We start from the raw sequence: 26,909 nt of genomic DNA, 5'->3' as shown, positions 1-26,909 counted from the left end.
CAGTTCATCCCCCGTGGAGCGTGACGTAGAGAGCCCCAAGTCTCTCCACAGGTGATTGGTGGCTGCGGCTGTCCAATCAGAGGCCGCGTTTTACAGCAAAGTTGTTAACCCCCAACAGTAGCACTTTGGTGTCCACCTCTCTAGTTTCAGCCTGCTTTACATCGACAGGACAAGACTTTTTCATCGACTGAAAAAAAAAATGGCTCTTTGACGAGGTGGATATAATTCCGGACAGCGGCTGTCCCTGCCAGGACACCGGCTCATCGAGTGTGTTCTACCCGAAGGAGCAGTTAGGAGAGCCGGCTGTGGCTAACGTTTATGTTAGTTGTGTCTCTGGCTAGCTGCGTCGTGTTTCTCTCTCTCTCTCTTTTTAATAACTTCTGACTTGCAGGATTGTTCACCATCTGTGATTTTTTTATAAAAAAGAAAAAAAAAACCTCGGACGTTTTCTGAATGATCGACCTGGTGAGTATTTTGTTGAAATGTTATTAAGTTGAATCCACGAAAAGGCCCACCGTGAACACTGTTTTCTGGCATCAGATGATTTCATACACGCAATCAAATTCCTGGCTGGTCAGCTGGATGCAATTCAGCACTAAAAAAGAGACACAAGTTCCTCCACTTTGTCAGCTCATGAAGCAGGGAGACAGTAATATTGATCGTCTCAATCAAAGGGAAGGATTATTTTTTATTGTATATGTCAAATATCTAGTTTAGATGTAGTTACATTCACTCAACAAAAAAAAAAAACACAATGTCGGAAACCTGATCCAGCCAACCGAGGAGGAAGAAAACGTCAGCAGAGTTCATGAAGACTGTTTTGCAGTGATCTCATATGAGAGTGCTTTTTATTTTATTTTTGCATCATCCTGATTTAAAAATGTAACATTGTTGGATCATAAAGGGTTATTATAGATGTGTGTGTGTGTGTGTGTGTGTGTGGCTAAACAGTGCCAAGCAGTGTCTGTGGTGTGTCAGGGAACTGCTTGGCCCTGGCCTGTATGGGTCTGGATCCTTCATCATATCCCCCCCACCCTTAACATGATCCAAGCTCAGTGATCTCATCCTACCTTGAGTCCAAAGTGGCTGATTCAGCCAGACGATATTCATATTCAACACCTGCACCCAGCTCTGGATAGAGCAGCCTCATGATGGTGACTCGTAGTGTACTCTAATTAGTTTATAATTTATCTTTTAAAAAAGCCTAAAGGGAATAGCAGACATTTAGCTTTTTTTACTACACCAGTTTAAATAGCACAACCTGGGATTGTGTAAAACCTCTGTGGGCTTATTTGGGACAAACCCCACCCTCATGGGACTTCTGTAGGCCAGCACAAACTATGTGAGGTATGAGAGTGCTGTTTGTTAGGTTGACAAGGCCTCCTAGTGCGTTTATATGCGATAAGATTTTCTAAGCATTTTTCACCACCTATTAAACCCTGGCTCTTCACAGTTTTGCATAATCATAGTACACGCAGAGGTCCTGACTGCAGACTTAAATGTTTGCCTTTCTTCAACCTGATGGCTGCTATTTACACAATTCTGCTTAATATTGCCTCTGTGCACTTCCTGTCGGCGCCTGTGTGTCTGATTGGACTTAAATCTGACGTTGTATTCCCTTCCTCTAGATCCTTGGCAGTGTTGTACTCTTTAATATCGCGTCTGCTAAATGAATCGTAGATGAACGTGTCAACATTTACTCATCAGAACGAGAGCTGCACCGAAGACACTTAGTGGAAATGTCATTAGTTAGGCTGCTGTTTGTTGGTCGATGCTGAGTAATGGTTCGATTGGTTGCCGTTCTAGATGAAACATTCAGGGTCACCACAGTTTACAGTTCATCCTACAGGGATAAAAGCAATCGACAATCCATTAAACAATTTGCGTCAAGATGTTGGCCAATGGGGAAATAGGGGAAACGCGTAACCACACGGTCCCAATTTGAACACTGGCTTGGGACGACTTTGACTTTTGACTTTTTAAAAAACAGTACTTTGAATCTTTAGTCATACTTTTAACCAAACTGTACCACAAGAGCAAGACGGACACAGCATGGTCTTAATTGCACAAATACATTGGCAGCATTTTGCTTTTTGAAACTTAGCCAACGTGTTTGAGCAATTTAGACGATGTGCATGAATTCGCTCGCAGGTTTTCAGATATTTAAAACATGAAATGACCCGATATTGGCTCCCTAACACTCTGAATTCTGTGTCCGTAGTATCAGAACTGGTTTTGATATTGTCTGATTTTTACTTGACTTGTATTAAAGTTTAAAAATTCAGGTGTCTTGACTCCCCTGTGGGACCTTCACTGCATCATTATCTCACAGTGTCTGGTTGATTTTCAAACGATCAATGTAGTAACAAACGAATATGACTGGGATCTCAACTTTGCACACCCTCTCCTCCCAAAATTTAAAAGAGGAAAAAAAGCTAAATTATGCGGTGACACCGGCGTCCCTGAAGGTAGCAACAAACTGAACCACCCAGTAGAAATTCACCATGGCGATACCGTTTAGCACAGCCAGGTGTGACTGTTGGAGGCCTACCAACAGCAATGCAGACAATTATGAACAGGTGCTGGACAAATGTTTAGTCTCTGCTCCACCTAGTGATCCTCACATTAACGAAGGAAGAATCTGACATGCGAGCCCTTTGCTTTCATTTTTCCCTTTTCTTTGTCACTTTATTCAGTTTTGTCTAAATGTAATTTTTGTTCTTGTCCATTGGCTCTCAGGTTGTCACGATGCCCTCACTGGATTTAACGATGGGAAGAAAACCTCGGCTCCTGTGGGTTGATCCCGGATAAAGCACCAATGTGACCAACAGGTAAGGTGTTTCAACGATTGTTCAAGGAGATTCTGACCTTGAATAGCTTTTCTTCAATTGGCCCACTCGTCCTCTAATGTGGCTAAACTAATCATAGACTCATTGCCCATTCCATTTCTCAAATCTAAGGGGTCATGGCACAAGCTAACGCCGCCCCTGAAAGCACCACATATCACCATCTGAATCATTTGTAGGTCTGTGCTATGTTTTAGTACAAATATGCTCTAAATGCTTTGTGCTGTCCTGAAAGTCACTTTCTTTACCTGCCGCACCAGAAGAGGGAGACATTGTTCAGGTGGTGAACATGCTGCCAGTGATGGGCTTCACCTTGAATAAACACTCTTTTTAAAGTCTGCATGTTTATAAGTGTCAGCAGTGATGGAAAGGTTCAGTCAGACCAGCTGCTTCTTGAGGCATTGGCCTGCAGTGAATACTCTTGTTTTTTTGTTTATCTGTTTGTGGATTGTGTTGCTGCGTTTGAGCGCTGGCAGGAAACCAGTTATCATGAACTACAACTCGACATGCTGTTGGCTTTAAAGAATGATAGTGTGGAGGTTTTTTTCTGCTCACCTTGTGGTTCTTTGTTTTGTATTTTTGTAGTTTAACCAGTTTTTTTTTTTTTAGAGTTATTGCTTCACATCACCATTATAAATGCCCTTAATTCCCCTAAAATCTTTCAAAAACATTAAAAATTGTTTGTATTGGTTGTTGCATACCGAGAAAGTCTTGAGTTATTGTGGAAATAAATGTGCGAAGTGGTTCACAAAAAGATTAAAAGTAAAAGACCGTTTGTAAGAGTATTTATAAAGACTGAATATCTTTTATTTTTTTTACGTTCAACAGGCTAAAGAGGCAAAAATAGTCTCAAAATAAGATGGGGAAAATAAACTTCACTTGAGGACGTAACGTTTAAAAGAGATAAAGCCTTCATGTGACAATAACTTTAATTATAAGGGGAGTTTAGTTTTCGAAAAGTACAACAAATAGAAGAAAAGCTGAACCCCATTACAAATCAAAGTACAAAAACACTAATTGATCACAGAGGTAGATATAGTCTATTTTTTAGCTTTGTAATATAAGTCTTCACTTATATGATGTATTATTTGTGTCGGAAACAAAAGGTGCTCAACGAAATAAATGCTTACAGGTAGGTTAAACAGGAACTCCGATACATTTTTTTAAAAGTATGCATTTCTCATTTACTGCACATTCAAACAATTTAAACGTTTTGAAGCGTATTTTGCAACGTTTTGCAGATTAATTTTCAACCCCCCCCAAAAAATTTTTTTTTAAATATTTTTTATTTTTATGTTGGTCATATGAGTTTAAAATAGAAACCAAATCTGCGTTTTTATTCTTATTTCAATATGTTTATTTAGCACTATTTTAATAAACGTCTCTAACCGGGGCTCTAATTAATTTTCGCGGTGTATATTTCGGCCATGTCTGATGTTTATGTCAATAATTAATGTGTGGAGAGGAGTTAGTTTGCAAGAAGTGCCCCCTTCCCTTCCCCCCACCCCACGCAACGCGCAAGCGCTCGGGATCGCGTGGGAATGGTCGGTCCGCGAGCTTGGGGGTTGGACCCGCTCCGAGCGAAACACAGCAAAAAGAGTTTTAAATGTCCGCCATGTTGTCCATGGCGCACTGAACCAACGGTAGGTTAGCGGAGCGTCGGAAAAAAACAGTCCGAGCGAGAGCGACCAAGATCCGGGCCTTTCCCCCCCCCCTCATCGGCTCCCGTTGGCGACGCCCTAAAATTCAAGCTTACAGCCATTCGAACTTTTAGAACAGAGGAAACCGCACAGAAACATCCATGAAAGCGCCACTCGGTACCGGGGTGAATATTAGGAGATCCGGTAGATTTATATTGAATCTCGACTTGTGAGAAAAATGAGCAAACTGTCGTTTCGGGCTCGGGCGTTGGACGCTTCCAAGCCACTACCCGTCTTCCGTTGTGAGGATTTACCCGATCTACACGAATATGCATCCATTAACCGGGCCGTGCCGCAGATGCCTACGGGGATGGAGAAAGAAGAGGAATCGGTATGCTTTTAAAAAATTGTGAAATTATGTGTTTTATTTTTGAATCATCACAGCGTCCCTCTTTTTTTTTTTTTCTCTCTGCGCAAGCTTTCACAAAATGGCCGCCAATTTTTTTTCCTCACGAGAAACACGACGGATTTCAGTGTCAAACGGGCTTCTTTGTCGGACACGGCGGGGTGTTTGGGGACCGCGGGGGTACCGTGTCCCCGTTTGGGATAAAATTACCCGGTTTGGCCGGTTCATTTTTCCTGTGAGGTGCTTTTCGGAGTACAAAGGAGTCATGTGACTTGAGCAATTCCGACATTTTGTGTCTTCTTGTCAGGATGGTGGGGCCTTGTGTTTGGCGTAATTGCAAAGCACCAGGGAAAGGGGGAGCTAGTGATGTCAAATTATATATATATATTTATATTTATAAGGCATCTGTGCACAGAAATGTCAACACTGCTGCCATGCATTGAGTTAAAAAAAAACGTCCTCTTGTAACAGTGTTTGTTTTCATTTATTGTTTTGCTTTCAGGTAGCTGTTAGCACTCTGCATGCTGCATGTCTGCAGAAAAATGATTCAGCCTTTCACGTGTATTTGTATGCAAGTGCACAGGTTGTTATTCGTAGGTTTGTGCATAAAATACAGCTGCTGTCATTTTGTTATCGTGGCAAATTGACATTGTCTTTAACCAGTTCATGCTAAGGGTTAGCCACCTTGCTTGTGTAGCTGCATTATTAAATCTTTCTAGCCTAGCCTGAAGTGATTTCTCCTCCTGTTTTTTTTTCTTTCTGTGACCTCACACTGAGGACATGGTGTTGTTTCAGGACCCATAAATGAACATGTGGGTTTATATTGCCATTCATGAGACAAGAAGCAACGTGCACAAACCAGATTCTGTAGTTTTTGTAAATCATCAAAGATCTGCACGCCTTAAACTGAGACACACTTATAGTATTTTAACTATTTTCCTTGTTATATTTTCACCTGGGAGTTGCAGCTGCATCAGACACAGATATGTAAACAAAGTCGCCCTCCTGCTCTTGCAGCATCCCACTGTAGTGGTTGTGTTTTTTTTTATCTGTAGGATGTTTATGAGCTAAACTATCCCTGTGGGAGTTTGTTCTTCCTCTCTCTTCACGTCATTCATTTGAGAACAGATGATATTCATGGGAACCCCGCAGCTTGTTCTGCCCACTCTTGTAGCAGCTGACCAAGCAGTCTTCACTGGTGTATAAATACAAAGGGAAGTAAACGGGGGAATAACACTGCTGTGGATCTGTTATTGTGAAGCGTTTCTGCCTCCCGGCTCCTGTGAGCGCTCGGTGTCAGGGGTTCAGTGTGTCAGATGGCACAGCGGGGCTGGCAGACCGGCAGCACGTGGCGCTCAGGAGGAGATGAGGGCAGCGGGGAAGAAGCAGGAGGAGGATGGAGGGGGGGGGGGGGGGGGGTTGCTGTCACATCAAAGTCTGTGCTCTGCTCAGCTGGAGTGCTTGGGTTATGTAAGAATCATATTATCATAAGAGGTAGGCCAAGGTCTGCTGCATGCCAGCCGCTCAGTGTTTTCAGTCTGTTTTTGAAGTTGTACCTTGCGTGTTAGGTGGAAGCACGCACTTTGAGTCATTGTTGGTGGGTTGACATACTGTATCCCACGCTCTTTATACATCGCTCCCTGGTTTTTGTGCGTGTGTGTGTTCTTGGCCCCGCACTTTGAAATGCATGCTTTATCCTCCAGCTTATTTTCAGCGGGAATGGTTTCTTGCACTCCTGGAGACATACTTGAACCACTAAGCTCGCCACTGCCTCGCTCCCATCGACCCACTCAATGTTCAGTGGTTTCCAGAGTGAGTGTGCGGTGTCCCGGTACTCAGCCAATCGAGGGCTTTTTAACGGCGAGCTTGTTGAACTCGCACCGCACAAACAACTTGTAGGTTTAAGCCTTTTCTGCGAGCTACACTTAAAGCTCGTCGATTGTACGGTTGTTGCTGCTTTACTCGCTGAAAGCATTTCCAGCCCGGCGTATGGTATTGTAATTAACGGGCGGTGTGTGTTGGTGTGTGTAGCGTGGCTTCATTCAGCAGAAGAGCAGAAGCCTCCCGAGCACGTGCAGCTTGTTTGTTTTGGACCAGACACTTTGTCTTGTGTTTACGTTTGGTTGAAAGTGAGGTCAGTGTCTGCGTGCCTGCTGGGAACTCGCATGCATCTGTTGTGCTTGCGTCTTTGCCAGACACACTTTTTCTTTGACGCACACATATTCTGGCAGACGCTCAGTTGGTCGCGGTGTGACCTTGCTGAGTGGGAATGTAGAGCATTTCACCTGTCCAGAGTCTCTGCAGCTTACATGCTGTGAAATGGAAAGTTGCCTTTGTCAGCTGTCTCCCCCCCGCTCCTCCTCCTCCTCCTGCTGCTTTTTCTTTCACTGTTGACGTCTGTGTGGGCAGCGTGGGAAATTAGCAACAGCCTCCAGACAGGTTCTTGGTCCAACGCCACAGCGTGTTTGCCAGCTCGGAAAGCTGGCACCGGCGTAACACCTGAGAAATGCTCGCCAATTGAACAGGTTACCACCAAGCACGGAACAGTGCTGACTGAATGAGACGTAGCACCAGTCACAGTGTGGATCTGTTCACTCACTGCTGGAGTGGTGGCACATCGTGTGTTTGAATTGAAATAGTTGATACGACAGTGTAATGGCATGCTGCCCTTCTTCTTCCAATGAAAACTGTTAACACTATGTGCCACAGACACATAGAAACATAGTGAGATCTGCTGCTCTACAGGACACAGCCTCCAATAAGAGAGGAGTCTTTAAACACTGAAAAATTAATCTGTGTGTAAACCACGACAACGAAACATAATGAGGGTAAAATACACTTCTTTTTTTTTTTAAAGGTATATACATTAATGCAGAGGTGATCACATGCTCCAGTTAGAAAACTCATTCTCCTCCCGATCATTACTCTGAAGAAAATGTACTTCATGCTCCGTTGCGTTTCAGTGTGCCGGGCAGAGTTTAAATCCACCACAGCCAACAGAGCGGTCTGGTGGTAGCCGTTAATTTCCCACTCTGCTTTCACCGGGTGTAAAAAAAAAAAAAAAACCCTCCTCCTCTCCCACGCGGTGCATATAAACAGCTCTTGTTCTGCAGCGATGCATCCCTCGACGGCCCTGCACGACCATCCCCTGCGGCTTGTCCATCATGTTAAGTGGCATTTACAGTGTCTGGGACAGTAGCCGTCAGAGGCGAGACTGCTGGAGGTAGAGGAGGCTGTGGCTGCCTCAGCAGACTTGACAGTGATCGATGTGGTCATTTTAGAAAGGCTATTTCTGGGCGTGTGTGTGCGTGAGACAGCGAGAGAGAGAGACGTTGTGTGTCATGGCACCGGCTAACGTCGTGTATTTGTACCGTTCACCTCAATCTGAGTCTATTTATTCTCCGGCGCACAGCCACAGCGGGGAAAGTAAACAAACACGCCGCTTGATTAGGTCTGGCAGCCGATGCGTTTTCGCTCAGGGTCGTTTTGATTTTATGAGTTTTCCTTTCATTGCGGAGAGGCCTGAGGAAGTTGGAGCGGGGGGGGGGGGGGGGTTCTGCGATGACTCGGTGGGAATAAGATAAGAATATGAAGGTTACGCAAGCATGCATACACAGAGGAGGTCACAGGAAATGCTGCAAATAGGTCGGGTTTGTAATAGTTTGGGTTGTGTGCCTGGGAACAAAAAGTAAATGCTCGTCTAAAACGATGTCAGCTGCTGACGGAGCAGCTAAAACTTCCAAACAGAACCGCAGAGTAAATAACCAGATACATTTACGATGAAATGATTTGCCGAGGGTTTCAACAGACTGTCGAAGATAGTTAGACTAAATGGTGTTGACAAATACAGTGCTCTAGGACACAATGAAAAGAGTGTAATTTCTTACACTGTTTTCACATATGGACTCCTGACCTGGAGGATAATTTCAGGCGGTCTGCTCCTGAAACTATGAACCCCACCCTGTCCGTGTCAGAGAATATCCTGCTGAGGTCTCGCATCAGATCACTCGGACTCGCTGCGGGAAAAAAACCCAAAGGCTCTGGGAGGAGAAACACGGGGTGAAGTCGGAGTGAAAAGTTCAGACGTTCGTGTCACACATAACAGCTCGTCCTTTACGTGTCGGGAGTCTTTAAGACGTTTTCTGCATGTGTGAAAGCACTGTCAGACCGGGAAGGTTACACAAGAGCAGAAAGGAGAAGCTTTTACTGGAGGTCACACAGTAAAAAAGTTGTGGGAGCTGGTTGTCTCTCCATTGTTTGGCATGGATTGAGGTTGCTGCTCGTCTCGTGTTGATTTTGAATAAATAAAACGGTGCTGCACAATCTCTTAGCCACAACGCTTTGCTCATGAAACGCGTTCAGGTGAACTTTTCCCTTAATGTCTTGAAACCACTTCACAAACCCTGATGAGCCTTATCTTGATGCTTGAACATGCAGTTAAATATTGAATTGCACAATCTGTCTGCAGCTCATATCGCTCTGAACTGTTTGCCTGGTGTGATTTTTGTTTGTGTCGAGTCCTGTAGATGGAAACACCTTTTCCCCTCATCTGGATGCCGCGCGCTGTATGAAATAATGCATGGCTGTGGATTATGGAGCCGTATATCCTGCACTGAATGAACACTGATTCATTCTGTCTGCATCATGTAAGAGCGCTGCCTGCCTGCTTGTGCTGTTAAAAAGGCACAAATTGAAGTTTTCTGCAGTAATGAGCTGCAACTGCAGAGCTGTTCTCTTGCTTGATGTAACCCTGTGGAAACACTTTGTCATCAGCGTGTTTCTTATGGCAATCATTGGGTGCTCGTGAGAGCCTCCCTTATTTGAAAATCCAGCAGACATCAGGCACAAAGCTGAAATGACTTTAATACGAGCTTATGTTAATGAGGAGCGAGCAGGCCACCTCATGATGATGATTTATGTCTGGGCTCACCTCAGGAGTCATGATCACTTCGTGTTTGGTGCTGGATTATGATTTAGGCTACATGGAGGTTTAAAGTAGAGGTTACACCTGTGCAGCAAATAAGGAAGGGAACGTTGAAGCATCTGGCTACGACTCAGGAAACCCTTTGACATATTTCCTCTATCCAACACCTGCTGCTGGGTTTGGATAATAACATGCATTGCTTTGCAGTGATTGAGGTTTCTTCATAGGGTTGATAAATGCTGTTATAGCATACATTAATAGTTGTCTATTAATGGCTGTTTGGCATCTACCTTCATCATAAGCCTTTTTGAATGGCCTGATTGCCTCCGTGGGTGTTTGAAAATGTTTTTTCTTAGCAGTTGAACAGAATGTACTAAACCATGATAAGTGCATGACATGCATCTCACACACACCGTGTATGATTCTCCCAGTTCTGTCAGGGCCCCCGTCTGTGATTTCAGTGTGTTGTCGCTGTCAATGATCAAAGCTTCACAAATCAATCCTCGGATCCGTTTGAAACGAAGAAAGCCCTCGTTCCAGGAGTAATATGAAGAGCTGAGGAAAGATGCTTTATAGGAAATGTTGTAGAGAGAAGAAAAGCCCTTATAGAGCTTGTGCTATAGCTCGTATATACACGGTGATAGTACTCCTTTAAATTAAAAGCCACATCAACTCTATCTTTCCTCAAGTATCAAACTAAGTGTGCTATAGAAAACCCAGATGTGCGTTAAGATATGGTGACGTGAACGGGTGTAATGGCGTCTTCTGAATTTGCAGCCGTTATCTGAAACGTGAATAAGTCATCACAGCCTCGTCTGGCCTTGATGTCTACGTTAGCTGCTGCTGTGCATATGATGATGCTTCCTCTACCTTAACGTTCAGTGTGTTCGTCACAATGCTGTCTTGTTGTTTATCACAGAACATGCTGCTCACTCGCTGTGCTTTATTGACCATGTGATGTGCGTCTTCAGATGTTGTTCTAATACAACAATACCCAGATCTTTGTAAGTTTTGTCGTTTGAAAGGGACGTCTTTATAAAGTCGAGAATGACTTTGAGGAGGATAGTTTATATGTTGGACATGCGTTACTCAACACAGCGACGGCTCTCAAGTGTCTGTTTCGGCGGTACAGATTGTCTATCGTCACTGTGTGTGTTCACTCACTCACTGCCTTCCTTTTGGCACAGATATTCCCTCCCTGCTCTACTCCTGTCTCTTGTCAGCCGCAGGGGAAACAATGAGCGCACACCACCTCCTCAGAGAGCTGCCGTACAATGCCGGCAGCACGCTGCCTTGTTGACAGACCGCATGCCCGTGGCTCGGCGCCCGGCTCACAGACCAAAAGCTCTGCTACGACGACTGGCTGGGACTGCTAAGCTCAGAGGCCCACCAGCAAACCAGTTAGTCAGCCGTCTAGCCTGTCTGCCTTCCCTCCTTCAGGCACATTAGCCCTCAGGGGGCTTGGCAGCAGCCCGCTCTCTTCACGACGGTGGCCGTTACGATAAGGCCAACCGACGGAGCGAAGAAGAAAAACACTCAAGTTTGATCCAACTGGTAGAAACGTCTAACAACAGAAATGACGGTTTTATCGGTTTATCTGAAATCTTATCGGTCACATTTTCAAAGAGCCGTCTGGCTGGCTGTGCTTCAGCTGAAATGTTTTGATCCACTTTCTTCCTGTTCAGCGTGTTTGTATAAATTGTCTGGATGCCAGATGTTGCCCAGTGTGTAACTTGATGATCGAGGGTTTCCTCCCACGGCACGGTTTGCAGGTGTGCATTTTGGATTGTACCTACATGAATCACTTTGTTTTTCTCCCCCAGCTTGCTATTGTTTGTCAGACCATCATTATGTATTTAGAGATGTTTTGTTCTGTCACCATGGCTTTATTAATGCGTCTCTGAAGTATCGGGCGTCTGAAAAGACACTGACTTTTGAAGCTGATATGTTTAGTGATGTCAAACGATACCGAGAATTCTGAGTCATACATGTAGAGTTAAAGGCTGAGCTGCTGTGTTGGATAATATTAGCAGTGAAGGGTTGCATCTAATCATTGTATTTCAAATGAGCCATCTGTCAGTGGGTTTCTTTAGCTTTCTCAGAGAGGGAACTTGTTCTGCCACATCTTCCTCTATAAGCTTGTTTACGACGACACCAGCATGTCTAACTTTACTGTGATGTTAATAAGAACCAAAGACATGGATACTAGCTCAGTCTGTAGGGACTTGGGTCGGGAGCCAGAGAGGTCCGGGCAGGGGCCAAGTCCGGGATTTGATCTGTTATGTGCTGAGGTGCCCGTCCACTTCCTGAACACTGCTGAGGTGCCCTTGAGCATGGCACTGAACCCCAAAACTGCTCTGGAGCATCCCTCACTCTGACACCTCTCCATTAATGTACAGGATCCTGTTAGAGCGTGTGTTCATGAAACAGTGTAAAACCAAATTTGTCTTAATTACATAAACAATCTGATCTATTTCTACAATTTAGATGGTGTTAGCTTAGTCTTTGTTAGCGGCAGCTTTTAAGTAAACATAGGAACCTAAAATCTCCCCTTTAGTTCTTTTTGATAAATCACATTTTTAAAACACAGCATCACTTTGACACTCTTATTTAAAGCTGATTCTGGTTATAAACTTGTTTTTGGCTCCTGATGGATTTTTTTAAACGCTCTTTCAGCCACCAGCTGTTTTGTGATGGATTTGTTAGAGTGCTGGTCACAAACACGGTTTTTGTTTAACTTCCTGTCCTCAGAGTTTCTAGGTGACTCACCTCCATCTTTGTTTCTCCACAGGAACACCATCTCCAGCGGGCCATCTCGGCGCAGCAGGTGTACGGCGAGAAGCGGGACAACATGGTCATCCCGGTCCCCGAGGCAGAGAGCAACATCACCTACTACGAGTCCCTCTACCCCGGGGAATTCAAGATGCCAAAGCAGCTAATTCACATACAGCGTGAGTGAGACAGACGGCAGAGAAAATGAGTTGGATGAAGCAGATTGAAGATCTCGCTTGTTCCATTAAGCTGTAATAGCTTTTTCACAAGTTATTGTGAATGCCTTAGATTACACTCCAGGGCTGCTGATCAACATTTTTAAGTGGATTTTTTTTTTTTTGCATTTGTTTGTGGAGGTGTTGTTCATCTGTGCAAACATCATCATTCTTGATTAGATTCTCTTTTTGGACTTTAAAATGGTGTGAGTGTCAAAACTGATGTGACGTGGTACACTGTTAAACTCTGCCAGGTGCCGTGAATGTGATGCCTGAAACTACAACACTGCTTTCTTATCTCCGGACCAGACGACTGGACATTTGTCCTGATTTGGTTTTAACTTTGCAGTTTATCCAAATGAGACGTAGCCGGGTGCTAGGTTAGCGTCCGCTCAGTTTAAAGCTGTTGAAATGTTGTAATTACAGTCTGTTTTAGATTCTCTGGGTAATTGTACTTTGGATTGAGAAACCTCATGTTCGAACAAGAGAGAATCCTTCCCTATAAACAAGCTGATTGTCTGCCGTTAGCCTTTTGTAGCTCAGCCTGCGGCCCCTGTGCATCGCCTGAAATAAGAGAGTCAGAGAAAATCTAGAGAGAAGCTTTGAGTGTTTCTGCTCGTTGGAGGAGAGACCTCTGTGGGTAATCAGGGTCCTGCTGGAATCTTGTGAATGGTTGACACCTGAAGGATCTTAAAATTAAGCAGCCTGCCGAGCGGCTTTTATTCCAAAATAAAAGCTTTAATTTGAATAATGTACGTCAACTCAGGCTCTTCTTAACCCATGAATGGAGGAACTTCCGTTGGCTGCATGAAGGCCCATAAAATGCTTGAACTAATAAGAACTCGTAACCCACCCAGAGCTAGCTTAGATGGTCTGTTGTGTCCTTGGCTATTCATCCATTTAATATCATCAGACGGCTCGTTTTAGGAGCGTTACTGGCTTGTCGTGTGTTTGTCAGAGTAAACGAGTTTGTGAGATTGCCTCGTTCACTGACGGTATAAAAAAAGGAAAAAATGAGTCCCGCTAGATTGCTCGCTTGAGCGGCCGCGTCTGTCACAACTGGTCGCCGTGATTGTTTCTCAAAGGGAAGCAATCTGCTGAACTCTAAACATAGACGCCGTTATCATCTGCGAGCTGAAATCACAAACGCCTGGTCCCCGTCAGACGGCCGCCGCTGTCATTGCAGACGGTCTGACGCGGCATGTTATTGGTCACTTTGTGTTTGAATTGGAAAAACAGCTTGACTGTCAGTGGACACTATCTGAAGCATGTTATTTACTGAACTTTAGCGAGGAAAGGAAGCGATAAGATTTACATTAGGAGAGGTCGTCAGAACCTTCGTGAGTCTCATCAGCATACACGCCGTCTCTTTTCTTGAATGCAGCTCGATGTGAAGGCAGATTTGCTTTCATTGAATCTTAATTTTAAAAAAAATGAGCGTATTGATAGTTTCACCAGACTCTGCAGCTTTGATATTTGACTCCCTTGTTTGGATTTAGAAATGAGCTCACATTAGACTGAAAGGAAAGTGCAGAGAGTCACATTTTCTGCTTCATCTAAAAGTCTAATGATGTTATCTTTGACCTGCAGAACTATCGCGCGTGTATTATTTGGCTTTAAAATGCCTCGCTCCATCGACCATGTCCCGACAAATGTCAGGTTAGTGTGTGTGCTTTTGAACTGCACACAATACACACCGTTATTTCACCCTGCGTGTTGGCTCTCTCTCTGTGTCCTCGTTAAGCTTTCCGACGTTTGGAAGTCTAAATGTGGTGGAATAATTATGGCCGATAATCGTGGAGTGTGTCCCTGACCTGTGCACCAAACAGATTCTGTCTGAGCCGCACTATTAAAGCACTTATTATTATTCCACTCTTCTGTGGGCCATTAACCTTTTCGATGATCCTCTGCAGACAGGAAGTGCATAAAGCTTATGTGGATTAAGGGGATCAAACTTTGCTCGGTTTTGTCTTGAGATTTTCCGGGTTCACAGACTTCTTCTGCCCATCAGTTTACTTTTCACTCTGATTTAAAACGTTAAAAAAAACCTCCCATCACAGTGCTCTGAGCTCAGACATCTGATGCTGTTCTTCTTAAGTTATAGTTGTATCTGAAGACAGTGGAGCCCGTCCTTTTGTTTGTCCAACATGTTAACATCTTTCTTTCTTTTTTTTTAAAGCATCAGTATAGTAAGGGCTGCATGGAGTCATCCTGACATGCATTAACCTGATGCACAATAGTGCGGTACTCTATTTCACTCTTTAGTGTCTTTTTAATGATAGCAGCTTCTGAACCTGTGAGATTTGGATTTGAAATGGCTTTTTGATGTAATTGTACCGATCTAATCACTTGGTCCGTTACATCCTTGAGAAGAGAAGATCTATGTAGATAAAAAAACAAAAAACATCATTACTCCGTTTCTATTTTTTTCATTCTATTCTGCAACAGCGGCGTACATTCATATTGAATCCACACGCTGTAATATTGGTGTTAACCAATCGGTGACGTACCAGAGTCCTCGCCGTGTAGTAAAACACACGCTGGGTCCCCTCTCACCCCTGGATCGTCTCTTTTAAAGAGACTGTACCTTCATGTCCTGTTTTTAAAAAAGCCTTTAATTCTTCAAATCAAGTCGAGACATCCTCCCATGTTTTCTCTCCTGAGTGTATGAAGTTAAACAAAAGGGAATGACTCATTGGCTGGTTTAGGGTCTCATGTTTGTTTTATGTCAGCCTTCATATAACTGTTCAGCACTGCTTTCTAAGCTTTTTTTATAACACTGAGACTTTGAATAATGATTTGTAAACAGTGCCTGCTGTGTAGGCAGAGACGTTGACTCTGTGTGGGCACAATGTCACTGAATAGAAAATGTAAATGTCTTTGAATGATGGTTATGAGACTCCTGTAAACACAGTGTAACTCAGCCTTTTCAAAGTCAGTCTGACTTCTTTTAAATGCTCTCAGGTCTCCAGTGTGAGGGTGTGATAGCATCAGTCACTTCACTTTACTGAGTTCAACAGGATCTGTTTGATCATTTGTCCGTCTGTAAGTCAAAGTATGAAGGTGAGGCGCTGCAGTCTCATGATAACCTAAAAGTTGGGGTCAGGCTTTCTACAAAGAGACGGACGAGCGATGGCGCTCAGTGAGCTCTGCTGGAAGCTGCTTCGTTACTGTCGAGTGAAATGCATGTGGTGCGTTGACTCATTAGCGGACCAATTAGCTGAGATTTGACTTTGAGCAGTCAGTGTGCTGTGGAGCTGGACGACAGAGTTCACGGTTACCTGATTGCTTTGAAGTTCTCTCCTGTACAACATGTCAAAAGTCTCCATTTAGTTTTATGAAGACATCTATTCTAATGGTTTAATTAAAGAAACACTATGATGATGCTCTAAAGAGTGGGAAACGGGAGCAGCTGTTGTACTGGAGACTGATCTAAGAGCATGAACACCAACATGACTCGTAGCCACTCAGAAGAACAAACGTCAGATTCTTTTTTTTGTCGTTTTTTTCTTACGTTAATGAAATCTGCGATGTCTATCTGCTCATCGACTCCTCCACTCTCAGTCACTAATGTCTGTTTCCTTCCCCGCAGCTTTCAGCTTGGACACGGAGCAGCCAGACTACGACCTGGACTTGGACGATGAAGCGTTTGTCATCAAGCTGAAGAAGAAGATGGAGATCAGCTTCCTGCAGTTTGAGGAGATGATTGACCGTCTGGAGAAAGGCAGTGGACAACAGGTGTCTACTGTTTTTTTTTTTAAAGGCTGACTCATGAAACACCTCACATACCGACCGTCTTTCATTCAAACCACTTCACCGGAGCCCTGCATGCCTCAGCGTCATGATCACATCCTTTTTACCTTCAACCTCTGTGCTAAAGCATCTCACTCTGTGTCCCCGTAGCTCGTGAGTCTTCCGGAGGCCAAACTGCTGCTGAAGGAGGACGACGAGCTCATCAAGGAGGTCTTTGACTACTGGAGCCGCAAGAGGAAAAACAGCAAAGCCAACGCCCTGATCCACAATGTGAAGCAGGAGAAACGGGACGGCTCCAGCACCAGTGACCCGTATGTGGCCTTCCGACGGCGGACGGAGAAGATGCAAACCAGGAAGGTCAGTAGTTTTTACACATCAGCGTTTTATCGTCTGTTTTCAACCCTGTTAGTTACAGGAAAATTAGATAGATGTATACGCTTTGTTCTGTCAGTCTGGGCTGTAAGTACAGGATTATAAATGCATTTGATTGATTTAAAGAATATTTGAACTTTGTGAGACTGAGTCGAAGGTGGGTCCTGAGGCGAGAGCAGCAGGGAGCAGTCTGCTTCACATTTCATTCTTGTGATGCAGAGTAAGCTGGAAAAAGGTTATGAGCTCATTTTGAACAGAATTGTAGTTGAGCTGTTTTGTTTTTTTTCTTTCTCCTGCCACCAGTCGATTAAAATGTGTCTGTGGACTTTATTCACTCACTAACAGTTTGAGCATTGAAAGGGAAATCAGTAGAACTGTGGCAGACGTCAGGGATGAAGGAATGGTGTGAAATGAGAAGACTGAAGAATGCAGCATTAATTCCCCAGTTTAAATTACAGTGTGTGACTGTTTGTGAAGGTGGATCAGATGTATTCTTTACAGCGTCTCACTGAACTCGAGAGAGACTTCTGCTCACCGTTCAGGTCCCAATGACAAACTTTATCAGAGGCAACATTTGGATTTTTCTTTCGGCTTCTTCTTGTTCAGTTTGTTTGGATGTGCACGCACTCGTCTTTTTTTTTTTTCTGCTCAGTGCCAACAGACCAATGCTGCTCGTATCCGTCGAACATATCGACGCCGAGGTCGACGGGATGATTGTCTGATTCAAAACAGAACAAATTAAACATAAACTCAAGTTTCCTGTAAACCCTGAAAAAAGGAGGTTAATGCCACCAAGTGGTCATCTGCAGAATAAACCTCCTGTGTTAGACATCTTTTATCAGTTCTGTTTCAAAACAGTATGACGCAGTGATTGCATCAATCCTTCTTTTCCCATGTAGAACCGCAAGAACGACGAAGCGTCCTACGAGAAGATGCTGAAGCTACGAAGGGATTTGAGCCGAGCCGTCACAATCCTGGAGATGATCAAGAGGAGGGAGAAGAGCAAGAGGGAGCTGCTGCACCTCACACTCGAGGTGTTTGAGAAGAGGTGAGCGTGTCCGCCGTGTTTGCTTTCAGGTGAAAAGACTCGTGGCTCTACGAGATGCTCTCCAGGTTGTGCTCATCACTTTCCCTCCCCTCTGCTCCAGAAACGTCATGTCGGACTACGGCGGTGAGGTGATGGCCGAGGTGTTGGCTGAGCGAGCGCTGGTGAGGCCGCAAATCATTCCTTTGGTCCCGCTCACCAACCAGTACAGACACCAGGACCACATGGACCTCAAAGACTACAAGTCGAAGGTGAGGCTCGCTGTGAAGAACGACTGCTCACACAACAGTGAACGTGATTTACTTAGGTTATAGAGCGCGCTCTGCATGATCAGTTTCCTCTCTACATGTGTGGGCTGATCAGTTTCCTCTTCTTCCCACCTCCAGCCCGAGAAGGCAGAAGTCCCCCGGCAGAAGAGGAAATACGAGAAGAAGCAGAAGGTGTTGCCTCTGTCGTCGGGCGGCCCCCATCACCAGGGTCCTGTGGTCTTCAACGCCAAGGACCTCAACCAGTACGACTTCCCCAGTTCAGACGACGAGCCTTTCTCCCAGGTACACGCCCAACGCTCACACAGATGTTCGTCCAGCTCATCCAAATATTACTTTTATAAATCATTATAGGAATCAGGATTCTGAATTGATTCTGCTCGCAATGCAGCAAAAGCACTCGCCTTGTTTGTTAGCTCGTTAGTCCATCTTTGAGATTTCAGCCTTAATAGACGAGTTTCTCTCTTCCCCCCCGTGATTTTTTTACTGTCCACTGTCCTCCAATCATAATGAAGACATGAAATGCAGTGATCAGGAGAAAGTTATACTGCAAATAAAACAAAATGTCCTTTCATTTACAAGAGTTACAAGAGTTCAAATCAGCGCAGCTAAACATGTGCGTGGTAAACCACACATTACAGAGGTGTAAAATAGCAAACTGTGTGTCGTTGTGACCGCTTGGTTTTATCTGCATCTTCATTTCGAGGCGGAGCGCTCTGCCTCTCTGTGTCCTTATAAATCCACTCAGAATAACAGCGCCTCGTGAGACGCTTATTTAAGCCGAGTCGTCTGGCTTCAGTCTTTTTTTAAATTGTGCTCTTCCATTGTCCTCTGTGTCCACAGCTGCACTCAGGCTCATCAGAAGCAGAGGAGGAGAACGACCCAGACGGTGCCTATGCCTTTCGCAGGAAGGCAGGCTGCCAGTACTACGCTGTAAGTACGCCGAGCTTCATCTCCACAGAGTTTAAAGGAAGCTGCTTACACGTCTCACTAGTTGTGCTCAGAGCTTGAAGTTGCTGTGAAATGGTCCCTGATAGCACAACTGGAACAATCATCCAAATCGAGTTAGTGGAGTGTAACATGCTGCGAAATGTTTGGTGTCATTTTCTTTGTTTATAAAATCAGGGCCTGAGGTTCACACCCAGAAGTTGTCCTGAAGGGATTTTATTGCTGCATGCCGCAGAGCGTAGCGTAACCTTGATCCCTGTGTTCAGTCTCATCAGGACCGCGTGGGGAGCTGGCCGTGGTGTGGACCCTGGGACGACGGTTTGGCCGAGGCCCGCTTTCGCTACAGTCTCACCACGATCACCGTGCCGCGGCGCTGTCTCGGCATGGCTCGACGACGCGTGGGACGAGGCGGCAGGTCAGTACGCCTTGTGTCAGGACTTGTAATTAAAAGAGACGAAGCATGACAAGAGGTAAAACAAACACCTGAGTTTATCAGAGATTGAATTGTATCTACTTGTGAGATATTATCAGTGTATCGCAGAATCATCAGTATGTTGAATTGTCTCGAGTTACGCCCTTCTCTTCAGTTCGATGGCGCTCATCCTCTCCTCCTCTCGCAGGGTGTTGCTGGACCGGGCACACACGGACAACGACAACATTTTCCACGGACTGGATCAAGAAACGCTTGACCTGCCTCTTCCGCCCTCTCCTCTTCCTCCTACTACTTCTCGCTCTCCAGCCACCAACAAGTTTGCCAGTACCTCAGAAACAAATACCTCAGACAGAAGCTCCACCCCTCTTTCCTCGCCCTCCTCCACGGACCTCAGTCAGATACTGTTGAATATAAAGTCGTGCCGGTGGAGGCACTTTAGACCACGGACACTACCACTACACGAGCTGGACAATGCCCACCCTCTATTCAGGAAGTTGAGTCGAGGCTTGAAGCGCTCACTCTTGGCCTCTACAGCTGGGGGACAGCCCTACGGCTCCCAGCGCCCGGCCAGGGTCGTCCCTGCACCCGCACCCACTGCTGGTGAGTGGACTCCTGGTTTTAACACTGGACTTTTAAAATGCATGTCCACATGTCAATGTCCTCAGAGTAGGGTCAACGCTCCTAGATCTCACGCCAGGCTTTGACCAGGAAGTGTAACAGTGAAATGTGGAAGAGAGCCAGTTGTTGAAGTGTCAGCTGACGGATGTAGACATGTTGACTGATTGTCCATCAGGTCAACCACAACAAGGTTCAGTATTGACAAGTCGGTCATTTCTCCTCCGCCGTTGTCAAAGACTCTATCTGTTGTCCCGCCCCCCGTTGATTTTGATTGGTCCGTAAGGAAGAATGCTTGTCTTGCTCTCAGGATGCTGAGAGCTGTAAACGTTGGTTTTGTTGTCATGGAAACGCTTTGGACTTCTTTTTTTTTTTCTCCTTTTTTTAAATATGTTGAACCAGCATGCTTTAGAAGGATCTGGTTAAAACTGGATCGATGCTTTCTGTCATGTGCAAAGAACCTCTCCAGAAATGTGAGCGCATGTCCTGGCCACGCCCACTTTATCACCAGTGATATCACCAGTCTGCTTTTTAGCATTGCATCATAACCACTGAGGACGCTGTGTTTGGAGCGAGCTGCTAAAGCTCCTTGGTTTTCCACATCAGAGTTAAACGTCAACACAACTAAATAAACCCAGATAAAGAAACGTGTTGTTGTGTTTTAACAGTAGCAGCATTTTTAAATGTATTCAGGACACGCACACAGGAGTCGGATTATAATCTTATCATCTCTTAACCTGAAAGAATCAAACCTTTTAGTCTTTCTCTCCTGTCTTCACGCTGCTGTGTGAGAAGTGTTGTTGTGTTTAGCCGATACTTGGCATTCACATTGCTTCACCTCCTCCCAACACGCCCGGTCCACAAGGTGTCAATTAAATGTGCGGTGGATAAATAAATTCATGAGATGCACAGGATTTGTTTGGGGGCGTGTGGAGACGGAGTCGTGGAGCGTTGAATACAAACTAAAAGTCACGCAGGTCCCTGGTGGTGTTAATGCGAGGGCAGTCGGGCGCTCTGTGTCTCGATGTTGCAGCAAACAGTTTCCTGAAGTTTGTTTTGTTGGTGCACATGAACAACAACTGCCTTGTGATTTATTTACAAAAAAAACAACACGGTTCTGCTCATTAGGTAGAACAGGAAAACTGAGGTGAACGGTAGATTGTGCTGGAACTTCATCTCTGCTGTGACTTCAGTCCGCTGAGAACAGCTGTGGAGGAAGATGTAATTAATAAGGTTCAACATTTTGATCTGCGTCTGTTCACATGAAAGAGCGTGAAGCGACTTCCAGATGGAGGCGGTACATCGAGTACGAGCTGTGACTCCTAAATGCTCCGAGTGATGAGCAGCTCTGGATCCTGTGAAGCACTGGACTAAAAATCTCTCCGCAATAAGAGAATCAATAATCACGGAGCGCCTTGAAACGTCGGGGATAGAAGTTGAGAATCAACAGAAAAGCCTTTAAGGAGAGACTTCAGACCACGCTGTTCGCTGGAGAAGTATCTGAGACACACGGTAGACTGGGGTTGAACTCGAGACTTGCTTCACTAGAACCCAGACGTCGGGTCATCATTTTTTCTCTCAAATCAGGCCGAGTCGTTCCCGTGCGACCCAGAAGCATTTCTCTGCAGCCTGGCTCCACGTTTCATTCTGTTTGGAAGAGTCTAAAGGCACTGGTTGGAGGTCATGTGAGGGACTTATTGCTTTCTCCAGTAACATGTCGTTCTGTTTACAAGGATGCAACAATACACTCATCCCACGGTTCAGTGTGTGCGTCGTTTTGTTCAGTTCGGCTCTGATCACCTGTGTTTTTTTTGTGTGTTTTTTTAAGGAGTTTTAGGCAAATTTATAAGGAATAGCAAAGGGGTAAAGAAGGAGAAAAACACTTTGAATTCCTAAACAATGTTTTATTTAGCTTTGAAACAAACACATTGCTGGTGTGTGGCGTAGAGTCTCAGTGAAATGAAACGAACACAAGCAGAGCTGATTCAGAGAGCAAAGCTTTGCATGGAAGCTCGTACATAAAACTGCTAACGACAAAGGATTTATTGTCACGTCAAATTCAGCAGCACAGAGAGCCGACAATTAAGACGTTAGCATCCTTTACATGGCTGTAATTTCTCCCTACAGTCTTTTGTAGGCTGCGCCCATAAAGTCGATGACGGATGGTTGAACGTTGAGTTATTTAACGCTACATAGATTTCAAACGGAGACACGGAGCTCGTTAAAAAGACGCACATACAGATGAAAGGATGTTCTTGGAAATGCTCGATTTCACATTAATGAAACGGAAAAATAAAATCTAGTCTAGCGAGTGATGCTTTAGAAGAGTAAAACAGTGGCTTCAGATGTGAGATTCTGGAAGAACTTAAACGCCCCGGACTTTGACAAGGAGCTGATGTCACTGCGTCACGAAACGGCAGGCGTGGCCAACAATGACTCATCCATTCAACATGAACATACTTTTACACGCTAACGACTAAAAGCCACACGTACACGCCCCGTGACGTGTGCCGCCCATCTGAATGCCTCGGCGTGTTAACAGGAGATATAGCAAACAAACTGAACTTTGATGGTGGAGGAGCAGAGAGATGTGATTGAACCTACAGAGTCGAGGACACGAGGACTTGTACTAGACTGTATGAATCTGTTTCAGGGTGATTAACCTTGTTCCTCTCTCTCTCTCTCTGTCCCTCTCTCTCTCTCTCTCTCTCTCTCTCAGCTTTCACAGCCGAACAGTACCAGCAGCATCAGGAACAGCTGGCCCTGATGCAGAAACAGCAGCTGGAGCAGATCCAGCTGCAACAGCAAGCCAACAGCACCACCACTGCAAACAGCACACACGTCAGTATCCAACAAATCCACCCTCCTTTGATTCCTTCCAGTCTCCTCAGTGGCTCTAACAGTGTCCTGGCGTCTCTCCGCAGGGTATGGCGAACACGTTGGACCAGGCCACCGCTCAGTTTGCCGCCACGGCCCTCGTCACCGCCGACCAACTGCTGGCTCTGAAAACCAAGGAGGAGCTGGCCCTGGGAGGCGGAGTCAACGGCGTCCTCTCCCCCTCAGGTATGACAAGTCAAACCAAAAAAAACCCCTTCTGAGGCCGGTCTGAGGGAAAAGCCTCAATCTTACAAATAAATGAGATGAGTGGAGGTCCATGTGTGATACAGGAAGATGGTCTTTCATGATAATAAGTGAAGCCCTGTCATCATTTGACTTGATTTTCTCTTTCTGAGCACAGCCACCTGCAACATTGAGCCTCTGATTCACGACTCTTTTCTGCCTCAAACGTACAAATAAATGACGCAGAGTTACAAAAGCCGAACGCCCTTTAAATTTTAAAGTGCTCTTTGCAGAAGTGTTGCAATCCAGTGACACTGAACAGACAAAGCAAACAAAAGAGCCTGAAGTAAATTACAGTCCTTAAAACCCATCATGGAGCTCAGTGAGAGAGCAGATAACAGAACAAAAAAAAAACCCGCTGCAGCGCTAAAAGCCCAAACGCCGTTTGAGCTCTGCAGGATTTAACAGATAACCCAGAGAAGTGACATCATGGACACTTGTCGTCCCACCGCGGATCAATCCTTCACTGACGAGCTGCTTTATCTTTGTGGGACCGTTCTGTTCTGACACTCGGCTTCTTCATGATGGGCAGAGAGAGGGACTAACATGCAGTAGATGATAAACGTTAAACTGTGCACAGAGATTACCATCCGCACTTTAAACCATTTCAACTGAGAGTGTTTTGAACTTGCAGGATTTATCTTCAAAGAGCTAATTAAAACCCTCCCACCTCTCCCCTCCCTCACCCATCACCTCCCCCGCCGCCGCCCGGCCTCTTCTCACCCCTCAGGTGTCTACAAGGGCTTGCACCTCTCGAGCACAGCGTCTCCTTCCCCCGCCGCCCCGGCTCCTCTCACCACCACCCAGACACCCTCCCTGCTCCACCCCTGCACCACCACCACCAGCTCCCCCTCCGCCACCAGTAACAACAACGGCACCTCCCACCCTGCCAACACCGCCGCCACCACTCAGGTCCTGCTGGGAAACAACAACAGCCTCCGTATGGGCATTCCCACCGGGAAGCGCGTCCACGCCCCCCGGACGCTGAGCGCCACCATGCCGACATCCGCCTTAAAGCTCGCCCATGCAGCCGCCGCCACCGCCAACTGTCAGAAACCCAAGGTCACTACGGCCGCAGCCTCGCCGCTGGACATAGTGCCCAGGTGAGAACAACAACACGAGCCGTGTTATCAGAGACAAAACACTAACCTGGTTAGTCGCTGATCTCTCGCTTCTCCAATGAGCGAGCAAAGTTTCTGCAGTAACTTTGGAAAAGCTGTAAAACTCATTCTGAGTGCATCATTCTGTGATGATTTAAGAAACGCAGTGAGCCGTCGTCTTTACATCAGAATGCTTTTTCTTTAAAAGCAGGTCGGTTAATTCTGTTTTCATTAGTTGTCGAGAGCCGCAGTCATTTAAACTTAGATTTCCACAGGGCCTCTTATACGTCTCTGACTGTATCATTAAAGAAGGAACGCCCAGTGACAATTAAAGCTTTTTCCACTTCAGGAACTCAAGGAGCTTCTTTCCTCCTTTATATTTTTCTCTGTGAACAAAATGCAATGACAAGCTAGTTAAATCAAGTAAAGTCAGAATAATGCACGCAGACTGCAGAGAGAAGAGTAGACGCCATTAAAAACAAAAGTCCGAGTTTGGCCTTAAAGCTCCTTTGAGATGTTTGTAGACGTGCAGTGAATGTTGAAGCCTTTTTCCTGTGACGATCAGAGAGGAGCTCGATTTTTAATCCTTTACCGTGTTTGTTTTAATGCTTCTTCACTGCGCCTCACTGTGGGTGTCACCGCTGACTGTGCGTCCTCTTTTCTGTTTCTCAGGGAGAATCACGAACAAGACAAGCCAGCACTGAACAGTCTATCAGAGAACACAATGGCCATGGAGGTCACGTAGCCTCCCGCTCGCAGCTCGGAGGAGGCGTGACTCCTGTCGTTGTTTTTTTTTGTTTGTTTGTTTTTTTCATTTTTAAATTTTTTTTTTTTTTTAAGGTGCTATGCATCGTACGTTAGTCACGAAAGAAAATGGTGGCGGAATGAGCATGGCAAGGCCTGGTTTCCATGGTAACAGTTTGGGACTTAATTGCAATGCTCATGTCGTACAATTTTTCTCTCTACCCATTTCCCTTTTTGTTACTGTTAATAAGAGATCGTCTGTAAATTCTTAATATGGCAATTATATGTACAGTACTGCATATTTGTAATACCCCCCTCCTTCCCCCCCTAAAAGCCCCCCCTCCTCCCCCTGTTCTTGTATATAACATTACTTGAATACAGAATTGTTCATTTGTGATGTTTTGCACTCGAGATATTAAAAAAAGAAAATCAAAAATTAAAAAGAGAAAACGACAAACTGCGACTGGTGCGAGTATGAGGTGTGAGCGTTGTACCACAGAGCGATGGACGTCATCACGCGCACGGTGCACAACCTGCTGTTTGATCTATTTATTGTGCCGTGTTTACAAAGGGTTTTTATTTTTTTGTCCGTTCAGTTTTTTTTAATACACTGTACCCCTCACAGGTTCTCCGTGCTATAGTCAGTGTTTAGATTATAGAAAAAAAACTGTTTTTGGGGGGGGGGATGTTGTGAACATGGCCAGGAGCTCGCTCGCCTGGTGTCATCGGGCGTTCCTCCCACGATGTGTCATCTTTTTGAATGCATGGAGACGTGCGTTGAGATTCAGGCGCGCGGCGTTGGAGGGAGGCGACCGGTGTGGATTTGATCGTCGTACGCATCAGTTTGTCAGTGAGTTAATCCGTTTCCACAACGCTCTTCCATACATCCACTATTACTGAGACAAGTAACAAAACCAAGGGGATGAAGACTGTTTCCCAGAAGAATTTGCTGCTTCTGATTCATCTAAGCACTATTCTTTTTTTTTTTCTTTCTTTTTTTTCTTTTTTTTTCTTCTCTTTACTGATTGATGCTGCTTTTCTTTGATTCCGGTCTGTTGTTTCATCCAGACGGTTTCATTTATTTTCTCGAAAAGATAATCCCCCACACCCCGACTTCCCAAAGTATTTTTTTTTTTTTTAATGGAATATTTTTGTATCTCCCGCTTTTTTTTCTTTTTTTTTTTAAATTCAGATTTTCTTCAGAGGACGACTTCATTCTTTTGTTACTTGTTGATCTAAAGAGAGAGGAAAAAAAAAAAACGAAGGGAGGAAAAAAAAATGCAGTAACTGACATTTATCATTCCAGCTTTGACATAATAAGAAAAAAAAAACATGTATGTATTGAGGGGAAGAAAAAAAAACAAAGACAAAAAAATCGACGGTTTTCTCGACTTTGAAAAACTCTCCAGAAGGCTGCGAGGCCGTGAACCACAAGTTATCGGGTGCCTTCATTTGGGAAAAAAGACAAAAACCTAAAAAAACAACAATCGCTCTCTTCTGTGAAGAGTTTGGTACTGAACAAGGCTACTTGTAGTTTCTCTTTGTCTGTACCACTATCCCCATGCCCATTCCAGTGGCCCAGTTGATTCATGACTTTTTGTTTTGTTTTTGTAGACCTTTACTCCACACACACACACGCACACACACATCGGGAAATTACTAAGAGTCCTCATGAATTGTCACAAAATGAAATAAAAATCCAGGGCATTA

At 44.9% G+C, this 26,909-nt stretch overlaps 1 protein-coding gene across 4 annotated transcripts; it reads left to right on the top strand.

The window, feature by feature from the left end:
• Positions 1 to 97: 97 nt before the first annotated feature.
• Positions 98 to 26,909, top strand: LOC306827359 (enhancer of polycomb homolog 1-like). Of its 4 annotated transcripts, XM_079349110.1 has the most exons (15): positions 98 to 465; positions 2,740 to 2,831; positions 12,608 to 12,767; positions 16,396 to 16,541; positions 16,707 to 16,913; positions 17,828 to 17,976; positions 18,077 to 18,224; positions 18,360 to 18,524; positions 19,083 to 19,172; positions 19,454 to 19,602; positions 19,808 to 20,220; positions 22,955 to 23,076; positions 23,160 to 23,298; positions 24,086 to 24,458; positions 25,128 to 26,909. In XM_079349110.1, exons 3-15 carry the CDS (start codon positions 12,668 to 12,670, stop codon positions 25,198 to 25,200), a joined length of 2,274 nt encoding a protein of 757 aa, XP_079205236.1. In that variant the 5' UTR covers positions 98 to 465; positions 2,740 to 2,831; positions 12,608 to 12,667; the 3' UTR covers positions 25,201 to 26,909. The 4 variants fall into 4 exon arrangements, with proteins under 4 accessions (XP_079205236.1, XP_079205237.1, XP_079205235.1 ...); XM_079349111.1 differs by lacking the exon at positions 98 to 465 and having other exon boundaries at positions 2,633 to 2,831; XM_079349109.1 differs by lacking the exons at positions 98 to 465; positions 2,740 to 2,831 and adding an exon at positions 4,258 to 4,489.

The sequence above is a fragment of the Symphodus melops genome, assembly GCF_947650265.1.
Source record: "Symphodus melops genome assembly, chromosome: 7".
Classification (NCBI taxonomy): domain Eukaryota; kingdom Metazoa; phylum Chordata; class Actinopteri; order Labriformes; family Labridae; genus Symphodus; species Symphodus melops.
This window is presented reverse-complemented; position numbering and strand designations above follow the sequence as displayed.